At 32.4% G+C, this 18,503-nt stretch overlaps 2 protein-coding genes across 2 annotated transcripts in view; both read left to right on the plus strand.

Moving 5' to 3' along the window:
- Positions 1 to 2,637: 2,637 nt before the first annotated feature.
- On the plus strand, positions 2,638 to 7,972 carry LOC143046506 (transmembrane protein 26-like). Its single transcript, XM_076219663.1, has 3 exons — positions 2,638 to 2,849; positions 5,065 to 5,182; positions 7,161 to 7,972. Exons 1-3 carry the CDS (start codon positions 2,638 to 2,640, stop codon positions 7,947 to 7,949), a joined length of 1,119 nt encoding a protein of 372 aa, XP_076075778.1. The 3' UTR covers positions 7,950 to 7,972.
- Positions 7,973 to 15,592: 7,620 nt separating this feature from the next.
- Positions 15,593 to 18,503, plus strand: part of LOC143044602 (uncharacterized) — a 31,960-nt gene continuing 29,049 nt past the window's right edge. Inside the window, exon 1 of the mRNA XM_076216664.1 lies at positions 15,593 to 15,782. Coding sequence (XP_076072779.1) covers positions 15,683 to 15,782 — 100 coding nt within the window. The 5' untranslated portion in view covers positions 15,593 to 15,682. The remainder of the gene's footprint in view (positions 15,783 to 18,503) is intronic.

The following is an 18,503-nucleotide window of genomic DNA, read 5'->3' on the forward strand; positions in this document are numbered from 1 at the left end:
GATGTCTTCCCGCAAAAGGTGAATTTATTCATCATTCTATTTAATTCTATATGATTTTAAAATAATCAAATATTTGCTTTAGATATTTTTTCCTGGATCCGGCTCTAATATTAAAGTATTACCAAGTTTTATGACAATCTATGAATTTATAATCTAAAACAATCCTGGACCCAATCTAATTAAAATATTGATCTCTGATTACGTTCTACTACATGTTATTCTGAAAGTTTAACTAATTGTTTAAAACTGCAAAATAAACGAAAAAATTAACTTTCAAAATTGTGCTTCTGAAATTATTCATTAAAAAGCTGCTGCCAAAAATTCATAAAATTCGATGAAATGTATTTGACGTGCAACAAACCCCAGACATAACTAGTAGTGTGATGAACTTGGTTCACCTGTTTTATTTTACTAGTGTTCTTCTTATTTCTTTTATCAAGCTGAAACATTGTTATACGAACTCGTTATGTTTGGAAGTTGAACAGTTGTCTACTTTTGGTTTTGTTTTGTTTACATTGCTATGGATATTTATAATATTTAGAATCAGTAACGGACCGGTCGTGGTTAGCATACCCGGAAATATTCCGATCGGTAGTCGTAAACATAAGGGCCGGCATTCAAACGTTTTAGCATTAAGGGTTAGGTTATTATAAACACTCATATGAATAAGACATATGGTATCGTCCAAATTAAATGGTATGGTCCAAAACCTTAGTATATAAGCTGATGTGCTGTCAAAACAAAGGGTACTTGTTGGATAATCCAAACGTCTAGAAGAAGTAAGAACTTCAAGGTAATAATTTTCACTTTATAAAGATTAAATAGATTCTGAATAAGAATATATCTGCGTACCTGAATAAGGTTGCAGGGGGATATTATAAAAGGAACATACGCACCGGGTAATAGGTGCCTAGGCGACTGTGCGGTTAAAGTGCACAAGTAAAGCATAAACCAGAGAGAGTACTGGTTAATCAGTGCACAGGCAGACTAGGCCAGATAGTGCACAGGATAGTAGTGCACAGGATAGCAGTGCAAAGGTTGAATATAGCCAAGGTGTAATAGTGCATAGGTTTGCATTGGTTGTTGCTGGACACACAAGGTCTTTTAGAGACAGGAAAACGTTCCACACATTGTTATTGTGTGACAGAGACCATAATATAAGTTTAAAAGATAGAAAGCTAAAAAAACGGTGCATCTTCCATTATCCAGGGGTAAACTCTGGTACGATACCCAGAAGTCACTACACCGAGTACGTGACAGTAGTTGTTAACTGCAAAAGGAAATTTCCTTTTTCCATAAAATACGGGACGATTACATGTTATCATAATGCTAGAGGATACTTGTTTTGATCATAAACAGTTTCTGTCCATATTCTGTTAAATTTCTCGAAGGTTTGACGAAGTTCTTGATATTTAAAAAAAAAAAAAATAACCACATCATCTTTTTTGAATTTTAGGTCCTAAATGCTCTTCAACTTTGTACTTGTTTGGTTTATTTCAGCGTCACTGATGAGTCTGTCGTATTAAGTTACAATCCTGGTACCTTTGAATACTGAACCTAAATATTGAATCCACGAACAAAATTTGGAGCAGGATCAGCTTACCCTTCCGGAGCGTTACGTGTTTATGCTCAGTGTTAACTTAAGTGGTCGATAGAATTGGTCGCTAGCTTGATTGGTCGCTAGAATTGGTCGCTAGCTTGAGTCTGGTGAGATCACTCCTAGTTTTTGGTGGGGTTCGTGTTGCTTATTCTTTAGTTTTCTATGTTGTGCCACGTATACTATTGTTTGTCTTTTTTCATTTTTAGCCATGGCGTTGTCAGTTTATTTTCGATTTATGAGTTTGACTGTCCCTCTGGTATCTTTCGTCCCTCTTTTAGGATCGCTATGTCTCGTTTTCACGACATAAAGTGTCACAGGTTCGACAAAAATGCAAGCCACATATCGAATCTTAGTAGATAATGAATTGTTTTCAACATAAAGAAAATGAGTAAAATTCACAGTCTGACAGAAAATGGAAAATTTGATACCATTTTGTTAAAAAGTAACTTTCGTCCTTTGTATTTGCAATTACATGCCATCTAGGAAAAAATTACAAGGCTATAAATGACTTTTAACCAGTTCTTTGTATTCTATTTAATATTTATATAAAAATATGTTTTTTTATCAAAATTCAAGTGTACGCCCGGGCGTTTTGACGTAAACGTAGCTACGCGCCTGGTAGTTCCTTCAATATTGTACTCGCGTTTGTCTCAAACAATCGCTTGTGCACTCTGTATGATTACAAGGTTATGAATACGTTTCGATATCTTTCAGTTTATGTTTATTTCGAAGTACATGTACTTTTTGTTCAGTGTTTTCGAAACTTACTGCATGTAACTCATATGAGGGCCTGTAGAGATTATTCAGTTGATGAAACAACTATTTAATTCAAAAAATTATTAACAATTATTAAGTATAAAAAGTCGTAATGATCACTAATAAACTGTTATATTATTTATAAAACTCTTATTAACTAATTGATAATAATAATTAAATTATTATTTATTTAGAAAAATCGTTATTTGCAAATTATCGAAATCACGTGACATAGTGTTAATATTTACAGAAAAATAATATATTTACCATTTCTAGATGAAATGAATTCTGATACGGATGTGCGTTTGAAAGCGCATATTTTCAAAGCTTTAATTGTTCGATGTATATATTTGCTACATAGCGTAATAATTTTATGGCGCGTCGTTATTGTGCGAGACAGTGATTTCTTTTGGATATCTTCCGTATTTGTCGGAATAATAGTCTTGGAAGGATTAGTGATAATAGTTAAAAGAAAAGGAGTTGAATTTAAATGGTAAGAAATAAAATGCATCACCTATCACACACCCCTGAAAATGTTCTTGATTATTGTGACTATTTATCAATAACTTTCAAATGTATGAAAGGAAAAGTGTACATGTGGTTTGCGTCTTGGAAACAGTAACACAAACGACAACGATGAACAAAAACAAAAACGAAATTCTTAGGGAGAATTGAAGAGTTGACCGAAGCACATTTTGTATAATACTAAAATAATTATAATTCTTATTACTTTATTCCTATATATTTACAAGTGACTTCGAGTTCTTCGTTTGTTTTTCAATGCGTTGTTGTGATGTTGTCATTGTCGTGATGTAGTACATGTGTTTTATTTAGAAATAATTACATTCCATGTACAATGTATATGTCAGAGGAAACCTTACTTTTGATTGGCTGAAAGTAATTACTAGCCAGTAGGTACACACATTGTACATGTATTCCAAATCGAATATCTGATTTAATTTTTCAATAATATCATACATTCATACGAAAGCCTATTGGGGCCATCCTAATTTTTTTTTTTTTTAATTATTTAGTTTTAACTTGGAATTATCACATCTCACAGCAATATTACCCCTTGTTTTGTCTCAGTTGGTTCAGGAAAAGACATTAATAAAAGATTACAAAAATTTACCAAAAAATGTTGACTTTAAAGGGCAATAACTCCTTAAAAGGGTTACTTTGCCATTTTGGTCATGTTGACTTACTTGTAAATCTTACTTTGCTGAACATTATTGCTGTTTACAGTTTATCTATATCTATACAATGTATAATTATTCAAGATAATAACCAAAAACTGTAAAATTTCCTTAATTTTACTTATTCAGGGGCAGTAACCCAATAGCGGCTTCTTTGATATTTCTGTTAATTTTAGGACAGATAGGTTAACCTGATAAAGTTTTTAACCTGTTGTCAAATAAGTTCTAAATGCTTTAGTTTCAGAGATATAAGCCAAAAACTGCATTTTAACCCGATGTTTTATTCTTAGTCGTCCATGTTTTTTTTTTCTATTTTAGCCATCCATCTTGGTTGGTTGGCCGGGTCATTGGACACATCTTTTACACGAGATACCATTATAATGATTGTGGCTTTGTTTGGTTAAATTTAGCCTATAGTCGTTTCAGATGAGAAGATTGTTGTTAAAGTTAACGACGACGGACGACGATGACGGCCGCCAAGTGATGAAAAAAGCTCACTCGGCCCTGTGGGACCTGTGCGCTAAAAAAATGAATAAATATAATGGCCCTCATATACTTCCGTAAAGATCATGATTACAGCTAAATGTATGATTATTGCCGTCATTTTTTATATGCTGCATAATTGTGCATGCATGTGCCCTATTTCCGAAATAATATAATGGATTACAACATTTTTGTTTTGTATAACATAACTTAAAGTAGCGCCACTAGACACCCATGGGCCACATAAGGATAATTCAAAAACTAATGGCGGGAATTAATGACTACATTACTACATGTATTAGTAACGAACATAAATAGTTTTGTAAAAGTAAAGAGTTGTCGGATAAGTTAGTCGTCGAGATACAGACCCTCCATATAAGGTCGAATTTCCCATAAAGAAAAGAGCTGGACAGTGGAACATGTACCTATCAAACATAAATATTTATTTTCGGTAAAAATCCAAATTCATGCTAGAAACAGACTGCCCCTTTATGTAGATGGGATATGATAACAAAGAAATCAATATGCATGTCCCAGGTTAGGGGGAGGGTTGGGATCCCGCTTACATGTTAAACACCGCCAGATTATTTATGTATGTGCCAGTCCCAAGTCAGGAGCCTTTAATTCAGTGGTTGTTGTTTGTTATGTGTTACATATTTGTTTTTCGTTAATTTTTTACATAAATAAGGCCGTTAGTTTTCTCTTTTGAATTGTTTTACATTGTTTTATCGGGGCCTTTTATAGCTGACTATGCGGTATGGGCTTTGCTCATTGTTGAAGGCCGTACGGTGACCTATATTTGTTAATGTCTCAGACTGTTTCATTTTGGTCATTTGTGGATAGTTGTCTCATTGGCAATCATACCAAATCTTCTTTTTTATATGATAATTGGACACATCCTCTTTTGTAACAAAAGTTAGAAAGAACATTTCATATACTAGCAAATGACTTTTTATACTTAATGTACAATGCGATTCATTATGTTCTATTTTGTTTAATTTGTTCTATTTATCTATTTGCATATTGAAGGTTTTCGTCCTGCATTTTAACCTATTCGTTAGTCAATGTACCGTCCATATGGCAGCTAGAACTCTTCCGTAATACTAATCCAAGTACAACTAATACAACATCTATAGACACATCAAATGTAAGTAATCTATTTTACATTTTGTTCGTATTTTTCAATTAGACAGGTGTTTTCTAAATATTATTCAGTATATTCATACCTGTAGCTCAGGATGAAATTCGAATATATTGGCCCAGGCCATGTCTAAATTCCCAACAATCTATGGCTTCCATGAATTATTTCTTAATTTGTCAATCAGAAAAACATATACCGCACAGTCGGCATAAATATACCCCGAAATGGCAAATGTAAAATAATCCAACGAGAATAGTTCGTCTCAAAACTAACGGCCTAATTTATGAACAAAGCATTGACGAAACAATAATTTTATCCTTTTAGAATTTATTTCTGAATTTCTACTCTATATTTATTATCACAGGCAAAGTGGTGTGTTTATTAAGGTGGTACCCAACACTTTCACTAAAATTAATTTGGCTCGTTTGATTTTCACAAAATTTTGTAAAAGTATTTACTTTAACCCTTTAACAAAAATATAAAAATTTCAAAAATTTTGAACCAACCGTTTTGTCAGAAAAATTACATTGGTTATATAGCAGTTTGACAAACACCAATTTTGATCATTGAGAAGCTTAATATTCCCTTTACAACACAACGTAATTAAAACGTTAAGGTGGTATGGGTGTCTTCCGCCATCTTGGATTGTAAAAACAATGAAACTAAGGTCCAGATTTTCTATCAAGTTAGCAAAATTTGATGCAGGAATGTAGACATTTAATGTGAATTTTCATTTAAAAGAACCAATTTATAAGAATATAACTAATAAATATTAATATTTTAACAAATGTAGATTATTTTTGGTTGTTTTTAAATGTTTTTGAATTGGCATTTTGAGGGGAGGTAACTCTAAAACAGTGCATGTTTTTGAGGGAATCAACATGGAATTTTCCTATTTTGTATTTTAGCCGGAAAAAACGTACGGTGACCCTATCTTTTCTCTTGATATTCTCAAAGCACTGTCTGAAAGCTATCTTTTCCTAATTTATTTTACAATTCTATAATTTTGTTAAGTTTCTAATCACAAAGTGGTGTTTTTTCCTGTATAATCCATACAAAATGTGTCATTTTGTCACAACCTGTAGCTTGAGAAAATGCGAGGTGACCTATCATTTTTATTATATTTTTGAACATATATCAATAGATACTTCATTTTGGCAATGTATGAACAAACTCTATCATTTTTATTTTAGACTCCCATACCACCTTAAGCTGACTTTACAGAGTTATCTCCCTGTAGTGTTAGGTACCACCTTAATGTAAAAACAAGGGGATGTGGGTATGGCTATTAATGCGACAAATATTCAACTGAGTTCGAATAACGGGATATAAAGATAATACGTGTACACATAAAGAACGTAGTACGGTGATGTCATGTGTGTAATGGAGCGACCAACCCTTCCATTACCTGGGACAGTGGTGTAACGCAAGTCACTGCAAAGTATAAGAACAAACTGTAAAATTAGTTAAAATTGCGTAATTTAAGAGATCGGCACAAAGAACAATACACAGCTAACATAATAACAATAGTGACACATCACCGATCTAAGATTTGATTTATTCTATTTGATGGTGTTTAAACGACACTTTTAAGCACCGCATTTAGGCTATTTCGTGGCGGCTAGATTTTTCTGGTGGAGGAAGCCAGAGTGCCCGGAGAAAACCACCGAACTTCTATAGGAAAACTGACAATGTTAGACAATTAAAATTGGTGTCGAGTGCACCCGCACGAGCGGGGTTCGAATTCAATATCTCAGTGTTGACTGGCTTAGTGATTACATTAGTAACGACTTAGACCACTCGGCCACCGAGGCCCCTTACACCACCGATCTAAGAGTACTAAGCTATTCCACATTTATATAAACCACGTTCTTGAAGACCAAAATAAAAAAAAAACTGTAGACATCCTACGGATTTACAATAAAGACACCATATAAAAGTCTGTAATGCCATTTTGCACTATGTGTCCTTTTTTACATTTCAGTCTGTCATACCCATATATCTTAACGATGAAACTTGGATTTTTGGTTTGGAACAAACATTTCTACTTTGTATAATATTCGGAAGATGGTTACTACCAAAGGGTTCCTTGTCACGTGACAAATTGTCTAGTCTATTGCTACTTTTGATAGGAAAGGCATGCGACGTAACGGACTTTTTTACCCTCATAAATGAGACAAAAGTCCGCGCAGATACAAATCTGGTCTATGCAATTTTGTCAACTTGGAGTGTAAGCGTAGTCCAGTTTACATTTGTGCTTACAGAAACTGAAAATGCAAGCAACAATAATTCTTCAAGACGAATAACTCAACTTCAAAAAGTATTTCTTGGAACAGATGTCTGGTGTTGCACAATTTCTGTCTTCATGGAAGAGTTACCGTTCCTGATAATGCGAGCATATACCATTGCGACGCATAATATAACTTCGTACAGTACATTATTTTTTATAACCAAAAATGTTTTACTGCTTTTAATGCTGTTTTATAGAATTTCAAGTGTATTTTGTGAAGAGTTCGAAATTCATTGGCCGGTCGTTCCGATTACTAATGAAAGTTGGTCACATGACACGCGCCAAACTTCACGAGAAGGAAATGGTTTGGACCTTGGTAATTCAGATGAACAGTTGAGCTCAGGTTCAATAGGAATAAACACGAGGTCTAATAGTCTACATACAATCAATTCAAATGTTTCTAGTACAGTATCAGCAGAACTACGATCATGTGCGGAAGAAACAAAACAAGAAACGCAGTCTATTGAAATTTTGCAAATTTAGGTTAGGGAAAATCTAGACAGAAAAATAAAAAAAAGATTCCAATCTGTATTTAGTAATTTGATTTGGGTTACACATGTAGGTCGTGTAACATATATTTCATTTCCTACTAACCCTATATGGAACCCTACACGGTTTCTACGTGGTTGCATTTAGCCAATCATATGCCTAGGAGGTAAGAGTATATACAGTTGTATACGTCTAAACAAGTAACTACTCTACGACATTTCCATCCATTGAATTTAACCACCAGTGAAAGTGATACAGAGTTGTAAAACATGTTATAATTACTCTAAAAATCTGCAGAATTTCTGAAGCAAATGCTTGTTCCTCCCTCGCCGGATTTTGAACTTATGCTATTGGGATATTGTACATCACCTGTACTGTACCCAACGCTCTAAACTAACCGGCCAAGTGGAATGAACAAAAAAATCAGCTTTCTGTGGCTTAGTGTTACTTTTTCTCGTCTAAAATCTAGAGTTGTAATACAATACATGATATATTAGGCAAGAAGATGGAATTGATTGTAGATTAGCTAATCTTTTTTGTCGTAAAGGTTGATGATAGATGGTAAGATACAGTCACAGAAAATGATATTTCTGTTTAAGGATATTTAGTGAAAACTCTAAATGCAACAGTGGTGATTAACTTCACAGCCAATAAGCGTCTCACAAGCTCGACTCTGCCTACGCCTTTTACGCTGTATAGATATAATTGATTTCTTCCTAAAAAATAAATTTAAAAAAAATAAACGTTAACGATCGAATTGAAAAAAATGCACAAATTAAAGAGAATTTCCAGGAATAGGATACATAATCTATGAGTTTGAATGTCCATCTGTTTTTTTTTCGCCATTCTCTTATACAAATTGTTGTGAAAATTAAAAAATAAAACACCAAAAAACAGATAAATAATTGACTGTATTTACAAAAAATAAATTATACGAGATGATTTAATACGTGTGTGGTAGATTGATTACTTAATTATCCGATCTCCAAACAAGAGGATAATTGTTTGGAAATGATATAGTCACACAAAAGCACACATTTACGAGAGAGATATGAAAAAGGATGACTGCACATCTTATTTGAAATCAATAATGTAATAAATAATTTAAAATTAATATATAACCCTTTATTTTATCAAATAAATGAAATTTTATTACTCAAATAATTTTGATCAATGTTTATCCAGGTTAATCCCAGTGAAGCTGAATATCTTTAAGTTAGTAATCACATTCTGAATATTTATCTACTATGATATATATATTTAAATTGGACTTCAAAAACTTAATAAATAGTTTAATTGAAAACAAACTGATTGGTTGGTAATATGTTGCTTCCTTATCAATGGCAAATATTTCATGCGAATTTAGGACAAAATATGTTACTATAGAAAGTTTATACAAGGTCTATTGTCCACAATAATGGGCGGGAAACTTTGAACTCTTTCAACATGAGCGTATGTGAAATGTGCAGAGTGATGTTGCCCGTCAACAGCCCACCTACTATACGGACCTTTTATAGATGTTAAAATGGTTCCTTAAAATGCAGAGAGTGAGATACTCGACTACACGGAGAACAGTGCTTTTTAACATGCAGAAAATTCGGTTCTCTTGCGCCCTTAATGGGGATTAAGATTACAGTTATCATTTCGACCGAACGAGTTATAACAAAATAAATTATCATCTAGTTGAAAGGTGTGTATCTTGAATGAGCTAACGTCCCTTTTATACACGAAATATTTGTCACTGGACATTATGCAAACATAAACCAATCAATCAATCTACTATGCTTATCATCATTCGTGACCGGTCTTTGTTAATTAAATTTAAACAGTAAACTTTAACAACCATCCAACATCCGGTAAAATCATTTCCATACGATAATAGTTTGACAGTATTTCCTTTTGTTAGTTCTTTATACTTCTATAAAGTGATTATATCCTATCAATTATTAATTAGTGTATATTTGTAGTAATCAGAATCATTAACAGTTTTTGTAAAGTTCCATTACTGAAAGTAAATATTTATTTTACATGCACAATCCGCTTCATTTTAAAGTTTTAAGTTGGTGATACAGACACACCCGTTTGGTATTGTTCTTCGTTAATTGTATCTTCTCTGAGTATTGATTCTATGTTCATAGTTTTAAATATTGTCAAATGATAATTCTTCTATATAATAACATATAATAATCTATGACGTAGAATCTGCAAAGTGAAGTTAGCTGGAGGTCTGTGGTTCTTCTCACAAAGAATCTTATGATCCAAATAAATCGTTAATTATTTAGTAATAGTCATGACTGGTGCAGTACAGCATCTTCATTTTAATTAAGACTAGTTTAAATTCAATAACTAAAACTGTTGTATTCTTCTTTATGGTACATGAAATTGACAATTCCAAAGTATTATCATGATAATTATAAATGACATGTAAAATACATATTACATAAGCTATAGAATTATAATACATGCTTTATAGGATTTTTAAGTATAGATGAAGTAAGAGTGAAAAAAAGAACGAACTTGTCATGACAGTAATGTTTAAGATGGTTGCTATTTAACATTGTTTTAACTGTATTTTAAATTTACCCCTTCAAAAAAAGTAAAATCACAAAAATACTGAACTCAGAGGAAAATCAATTCGGAAAGTCCATAATCACACGGCAAAATCAAATAATATAACGCATCAAAAACGAATGGACAAGAACTGTCATATTCCTGACTTGGTACAGGCATTTTTAAATGTAGAAAATGGTGGATTGAACCTGGTTCTAGCTGGCTAAACCTCTCACTTGTATGACAGTCGCATCAAATTCCATTATATTGTCACCGATGCGTGAACAAAACACACAGACACAATAGGTAAAAAGGTAAAAAAAAATAGGGGTACAGCAGTCAACATTGTGTTATCATCTAAAACAACAAATGTAACGAAGAAGCACAAAAATGCATACATCAAATTTAACATCCTCATTTTGTTTAACAGAAGTTGTGGAATGATTGCCAATGAGACATTTCTCCACCTGGAAATAAATAAACAACTATATGGTAACCTTCAGCAAGAGTAAAACTCATACTGCTTAGTTCTTAAAGGCCATACTAAGACAGATGAAAAATTGATACGAGAATACATTTGTACTATTAATTAAGGCCATATTTTCTTGAAACACAGTTTGCATTTTATTACTATATTGAATTATTATATTTATTGTATACATACGCGTTACTTACATAAATTATATGATTTTGATGTGCAGATTAAGTCAGAGTTAAAAAAGAAAGAAAGAAAAGGCAAAACATATCTTCTTTTTGAATTGCTCTTGATGTCAGATCTTTGATAGCCTGTTGATGTCAATAGTGTCTGTATTTGGGTTGTTGTCTCGATAGCGTATAAACCAAATCATCCTGTATTCACATTTTCAACATAAATGAAATTTCTATCTTTGTTTTGAATTCTAAAATATGAGTGGTTCTATCAAAATTCTTCCAATATTATTTCCTACGTAATACATTGTATTTGATCTGAATGATGAACGATTCAAACTCTTTAGATATGTCGATGTACCTTAACAATATATTTTTTGTTTTGTTTTGAGTTTATCTACGGAAGTGTATTAGCGCCACACATTTTTTTTATTATTATTTTTCTTCCTATGTTTGTGTTGTAACGCAAACATTCAGCATTGAAGTATAAAATTTTATATACTTTCTAGACAGACAAAGTATTGCCAAAGGCAGCAAAGCACACATGTAATATCTTCAATTGATTTGTCTTTTAAAGTCAAAAGTTCAAACGATATTATACGTTTATTCACAATGTATTTAAGTTTTGTTTCTAAAGCTATAATATTAATATTATAAATAGTTTTTTTTATCTCTGGTATTGACTTCATTGCAAAGTCAAGAAATTGTATTTAATTTTGCTTGCTGTGGTATTTGTATTAGTTACAATGCCTTTGTGTCTGAAGTGATATTTGTATTGGATACCTTTAGTTCAATCAAATATTTTTGAATTAAAATAAATTCCCTAAATCATCATTTATATATTTAGTATCTCTTATGAAAAGCTCGCGGAAGCTGATTCTTTGAAATAAAAGTATTGTTGTTTTATTGGATATGAAAGTGTGTTTATTTTTCCGTAGATATCAAACAATATCTTTAATAAACCATATGGTCGATTACATTTTAAGTAAATGTTATCAAGTATTGAATATGATAATTGTTAATAACATAATTATTTCTTTAAAAGGTTATCTGAGGAAATTGATTCCAATCGATAGACTGTTAAAGAAATTTAGTCGCTACATGTATATAGAATGCATCCATAAATACACAGATGCATTTCATTTGTAGTAGTTTAACTATCACCAACAGACGGCTTTTAAAAATGAATAACTTGGCTTAAATTGATAAAAATTTAAAATAAATAAGTTTGCTGGTAGCAACTTTAAATGAATTTTATAAAAATTAAAAAAAAGGTGTCGTGTCTGTTTTTCTTCTACTGAGGAGTATGATAAAAATAAAACAATATGTTGACTCTTGGGTTATTATGATGACCTACGGCTGATAAGGCCGGGTCTGATAAGAAAAATACCATGTTTTAATCTTTATACATAGAGAATAATACATGGCAAAATCCGTATCATATGTCGTATCATCCCGAGACATCAATATCAGCCCGAGGGCCTTTAGGCCCGAGGGCTGATATTGGTCGAGGGTGATACGGCATGTGATACGGATTTTGCCATGTATTATACGCTTTATCATATATTTCAACAGAAGAGTATTATAGTATATGAACTGTTTTCTGATCCATAGCACTGGGTTACCTTCAGTTCTGCTTTTGTCTTGTTTCAAAGCTTTAAAATAACTGCTCAATTATTTATACGAAGCACCTAGGTTTACCTTACAATCTGTTGTTTTGAAAATATTTTGTTTATTATTGTATATATTTAAGTGTTTTGTATTTTTTATAGTTGCATTGAGTGTGCCAAAAAATATGTTGTAAAAACTTGATGTTCGTGAGGTCACATACAATATGAAAACTTGATGTACGTGTCGTTACATACCAAACAATGACGTCATTCCAAAAAATTACCTATTTTTAGAAAAAAAATTCTTAAGCAAAAAAAACCCTAAAAAACTGACTTTAGTTAAAAAAAAAAAAAAAAAAAAAAAAAGTATGCGATACGGGTTTTACCATGCGATACGGGGTATGCGATACGGGTTTAGCCATGCGATACGGGGTATGCGATACAGGGTAGGTGATACAGACTGGAAAAAAGAATCTTTATTAGATATACAAAATAGCTGTATTTTGTACTAAATATATGATAAATGTATATATCATTATATTTTATTGGGCCTGTGGTAGCTTGCTTTTATATATTGGTTTTGCTAATTGTTGAAGGCTGAACGGTGATGTTTATTTAACTGCACGTGTTTCATGATTGAGATGTCTCATTCCTATGGCAATCAGTACTCTGTCTGTGTTGTCTTCTTTCTATTGCGAATTGGTCACATTTCATCACTAGACGGCATTTGTTTTTTAGAGAACAAGGTAAGAAAAATAACATAGCTAGACTGGGCATGACTGATTATTTTTTGATTGCCTTACGTCCAGTGGCAAATGTTTCATACATTTTCAGGACGAATACCTTTATCAAACAATACATTTGGCACATTCTGTCAGATATAGGCGTCTGTTTTGAAGAGCGGACCATCTGCTGATCTTTTTGAGAGAATTCGTTTTAAAATGATCAAAATTCCTACATGTAACCAAAGAAAAAAACCAAGGAATATGTACTAGCTGGTCAAATTTCACTTTTGTGTATGGGTTTCTTTTTGTTTGGAGCAAGGAAACACAGATTTATTCAAAGTATGACATACATAAAAAACGGAACTATCAAGTGGTATCTCTTGCGCATGTTATTTGTTACTGGACTCTAAAAGAATATCTCTATGACCCCCGGACAGATGCATGCATACAATTTAGCAACATAAAAAGAGGCTATTGATTACTAGTATATAACATTGACTGATCATTTCAATGACGAGCTTTAACTACTACTTCAACTAATAACATGGTATTAGAACCATTTCTCAAAAGATTTCTAATGAATTTATTGGTTAATAAAGGACAATTATAGAAACTTATAGACCATGAAGTAGTAAAGAAACCAGAACAACAAGACTTACAAACAAAGAAAGTTCTGAGACAGATCAAGGTAATGGTAAATTGGGGTCAAACGAGTTTAATACACCTTTTAAAATAAGTATTCAATTAGAACCTGGTCCAATTGCAATTAAACGATTGTATAGTTTAACTTTCAATAGTTTAAAAATCAATGAAAAACTTTCAATTTTCTAAACGCGAACTTTGATGTATAAAATGTGTTCAGTGAAAATGATCTAGAAACACAGGCATAGAAGGTTTTAATTTCCCTTTATCCAATTTGAACCGTTTTGGTGAACGTGTGTGAGCACATACATTTGTAATTGTTTGTCGGAACCTGTCCTTCGAAATTTTTCTTTTAAATGGATGATCTTTTAATCCCAAATAGACTACAATTATATTTGGGAAAACATACAAGATCCTGGATTGTTCTTAACATGTTTTACGTTTGTTGATGTGGTTCATAAGTGTTTCTCGTTTTTTTTTTTTTTTTTATATATAATACATGTATTAGACCGTTGGTTTTCCCATTTGAATGGTTTTACACTAGTCATTTTGGGGTCATTTTGGGGGCTCTTTATAGCTGCTGTTCGGTGTGAGTTAAGGCTCCGTGTTGAAGACCGTACTTTGACCAATAATGGTTTACTTTTTTGGACGGAGAGTTATCTCATTGACACTCATACCACATATTATTATATCTATTTACAACACACAATGCAAATGAGGTCAGAATTAATCAGGAGCTCTTTGCAAGATAACAGATGATAGTGTTGTACCAACCGTTTCGCCATTATTTTCCGAAAAGGGGGAACAATGTTTATCGTGTAATTATGCAAAATACTATTTACCGCTTATTTAGAACACATGTCATTGAGTAATAACATATTTGTGCACGTTTTTTGTGAAACAACCTGTTCTTGCTACTATATCAACTGCGATGTGACAATTTTCACCTTTTACTTTAATTTTACTAATATCTTCACGGGTGTCATTTGGTTTATCGGGAAAAACTTAATGATCGTGAAAGAATATCTAACACATGGTCAATTTTTTTTGCGAGACGATTGTGAAAGCTCACTGACAGGTAACGACGGATCGTGTATGTAATTAAATGTAAATTCTACTTCAGAATCTGTGAAAAAAATCGCTGAATTTTCAAAACCCAGAACAAATCCGAACAAAAAAAAAGTGTACTTTTTACCTACAAAAAATACAGAATGCAAGGAATGATATTGACAATTTTTTTCCTAAAGCTTACATGTATCTATACAGACCACAATAGCTGATTTTTGTTATTCAAGTAAAATACGAATAAAACGAAATACAGTAGACTAATAACAAGGATGTTTTAGTGCGGGTTATTAAGGGGTTATGATTTTCAATGAGTGACGTAGAAGTAAGCTTTTAAAATTATTCAATTTTCTATGTAACATGTATTTTTACAAAATCTTCACAAATATAAACTTGTACTTTAAATCATAAGTGTTATGTAAGGAAACAACTATATGCAATATGTACACTTTAACGACATCTCCTTCATACTACATCCGTAGCCACCATGGAATTATATTCAAAAGGAACACCCTTATCATCGACTGAACTCATCTATCTATATATATATATTAGTTTCACAAGAGAACTATCAAAACTAATCAGAGGTAAGACTTATGATTTTTTGATTTTTTTGATTTGATTTATTATTTCATTTAATTTATTTACTGATTGATTTATTTATTTATCTCAAAACATGTGACTATTTTGTGTATTTTTTTCTAAAACTTTTCAACTTTAATATATAATAACACAACTTGTCCAATTACATTCATTGAGGTTTTTGTTTTGATACGATCGTGGTGTATTAATATTCATAACAAAATTCGAAAAACTATTTCCCCCTTCATATCTTACACTAATCTAAAAAGAATATATTAAATACCACAACCCTCCCCACAAAGACGCATGGTCGTTGTCTACCATCGAGAACATAAACACGATCATAAGGCTAAAACACTTTCCTTGTCTTGCTGTTTATTGTTGTTTTTTTTTAAATAAGTACCAGAGCCTAGATGGCCGAATACACCTTATCGCTATTTAGTCCATTCCGGGAAAAACAGTCATTTATACAACTTCCTGTTTGGGTCACCGGTCGAAAAATGGAGGTCATCAGTAGTGAGCTGAGGGAGAAAAAACTTTAGAAAGTGATCATCAAGAAACTTTGATATAGTATGATCCACTTTTTTCGAAATTAAAATTGAAGTAAAAAAATATTTTGTTTGAAGTATTTACGGTAGTTTAAACAGGTCTCATTAAAAAGTATCATGCATGGTGAATTGTTTAAACAGGGTCCCAGATAGCTTCAACTGGATGACAAAGTTGTGTAATTTTAGAACTTATCCAGAATAAAATAAATAACGATTAGGTGTATAGCCAAAGTAGTTCTTCTACTGTACTGTATCACTAGTCTAGCTGTCAATCCCGAGGCTTCCAATCCCACACGTGGCATATGCAGTGGTCGGGGTTTTCTCCTGATATAAGGATTGCACAGTCTTTATAGCTAACTTTGCGGTATTGCTTTTACTCACTGTGAAAGGCGGTAAGGTGACCTATAGTTTTTATTTTTTGCTTCATGTTGCCTGACGGAGAGATGTCTCATTGGCAATCATACCGTTTTTTTTTATACACAAGCACAATGATGTTACATATGAAAACTACATTTCACAATAATTCGACCTTTAATAATGAACATAAACATATCGTATAGAAAAAATATCCTGGACAAAATGTAAATTAATTGAAATATAAACAACGGCTTTGTTTAATCTTATAAAAGATTTCTTTATACAATGTCCTTCCTCAAATATAAATGATGTTTTTAGATATATCCTTCCTCAAATATAAATCGTTTTTTCCCAATGATACATATTAACCTGACGAATCGTGATGAAAAATATTAAGAAGTTTGCGTTAAAACTACACCACAGGCGCAATACTATTTATTTTCGAGTTACTATGTTTAATTTGGGTGGGGGGTTTTGAATGTTGTTGGGTTACAGATCCGTTTTTCAACATTTTTTTTTTAATTTGAAGTATATTAACGCCGCTAACGATATAAGTATTGACTTGTACAGAAAAGCCATCGACAATACCAGACGTATATTGTTTACAAACCGTTCAGAATTTAAAATAACCACTTTGTACTTTAGCCTCTTATCATTTTTTAAAATTTATTTTAGCCGGCTATTGATTAGTCTTTTGTAGACGAAACGCATGTTTGGCGTTCCGAATTATAAGCCTGTTCTCTTAAATAATGACACACATTTCTTTTTTCTCTATGAATATGATAGATCCGTCGAATCCGAGTAAAAATAAATCTATGGCAACATTAAATACGAGGTCGAAAATCATTGAAAACATTTAAATCACATTAGATCAACACCTTCTTTTTTTCTTCTATACTTTTACTTAGAATTAAACGGTTCTTTTATCATTCTAATTGGGTGCAAAATTGTTGACCGAAGCAGTTGTACATGTATGAAGCGCGCAAGATCAACGCTTTTACACTCATAAAGAATCATTTCATTTTTCGCTCACATGGCTCGCAGGGCCAATTGAGCTTATCTCATCACTTGGCGTCCGGCGTCCGGCGTCTGTCGTCGTCGTCCGTCGTCGTTAACCTTGACAAAAATCTTCTCCTGAAACTACTAGGCCAAATTAGACAAAACTTGGCCACACTCATCATTGGGGTAACTGGTTTAAAAAATATGTCCGGTGACTTGGCCAACAAACCAAGATGGCCGCCGTAGCTAAAAATAGAACAGGGGTAAAATGTAGATTTTGGCTTATATTTCTGAAACAAATCCTTTAGAGCAAATCTGACAGGGGTAAAATTGTTTTTCAGGTCAAGATCTATCTGTTCTCAAATTTTCAGATGAATCGGACAACCCGTTGTTGGGTTTCTGCCCCTGAAATGGTATTTTTAAGGACATTTTGCCGTTTTTTTGGTTATTATCTTTAGTGTTATTATAGATAAAGATAAACTGTAAACAACAATATTATTTAGCAAATGAAGATCTACAAATAAGTCAACATGACCAAAATGGTCAGTTTACCCCTTAAGGAGTTATTACCCTTTATAGTCAATTTTTAACCGTTTTTCTTAAATTTTTGTTATCTTTTACAAAAATCTTCTCCTCTGAAACTACTAAGACAAATTTAACCAAACTTGTCCACAATCATCATTAGGGTATTTTATTTAAAAATGTGTCCGATGACCCCGCCCACGAACCAAGATGGCTGCCATGGCTAAAAATAGTACAAATGGTAAAATGCAGTTTTGGGCTCATATCTGACACTGAAGCAGTTAGAGCAAATCTGACTAC

The sequence above is a fragment of the Mytilus galloprovincialis genome, chromosome 9, assembly GCF_965363235.1.
Source record: "Mytilus galloprovincialis chromosome 9, xbMytGall1.hap1.1, whole genome shotgun sequence".
NCBI lineage: Eukaryota > Metazoa > Mollusca > Bivalvia > Mytilida > Mytilidae > Mytilus > Mytilus galloprovincialis.

Excerpts from the sequence above, each read along its gene's own strand:
- LOC143046506 (XM_076219663.1), top strand. The coding sequence starts at position 2,638 with ATGAATTCTGATACGGATGTGCGTTTGAAAGCGCATATTTTCAAAGCT. Across the intron at positions 2,850-5,064 it reads AAAGGAGTTGAATTTAAATG|GTTTTCGTCCTGCATTTTAA; the intron begins GTAAGAAATAAA and ends TGCATATTGAAG. Across the intron at positions 5,183-7,160 it reads CATCTATAGACACATCAAAT|TCTGTCATACCCATATATCT; the intron begins GTAAGTAATCTA and ends TTTACATTTCAG.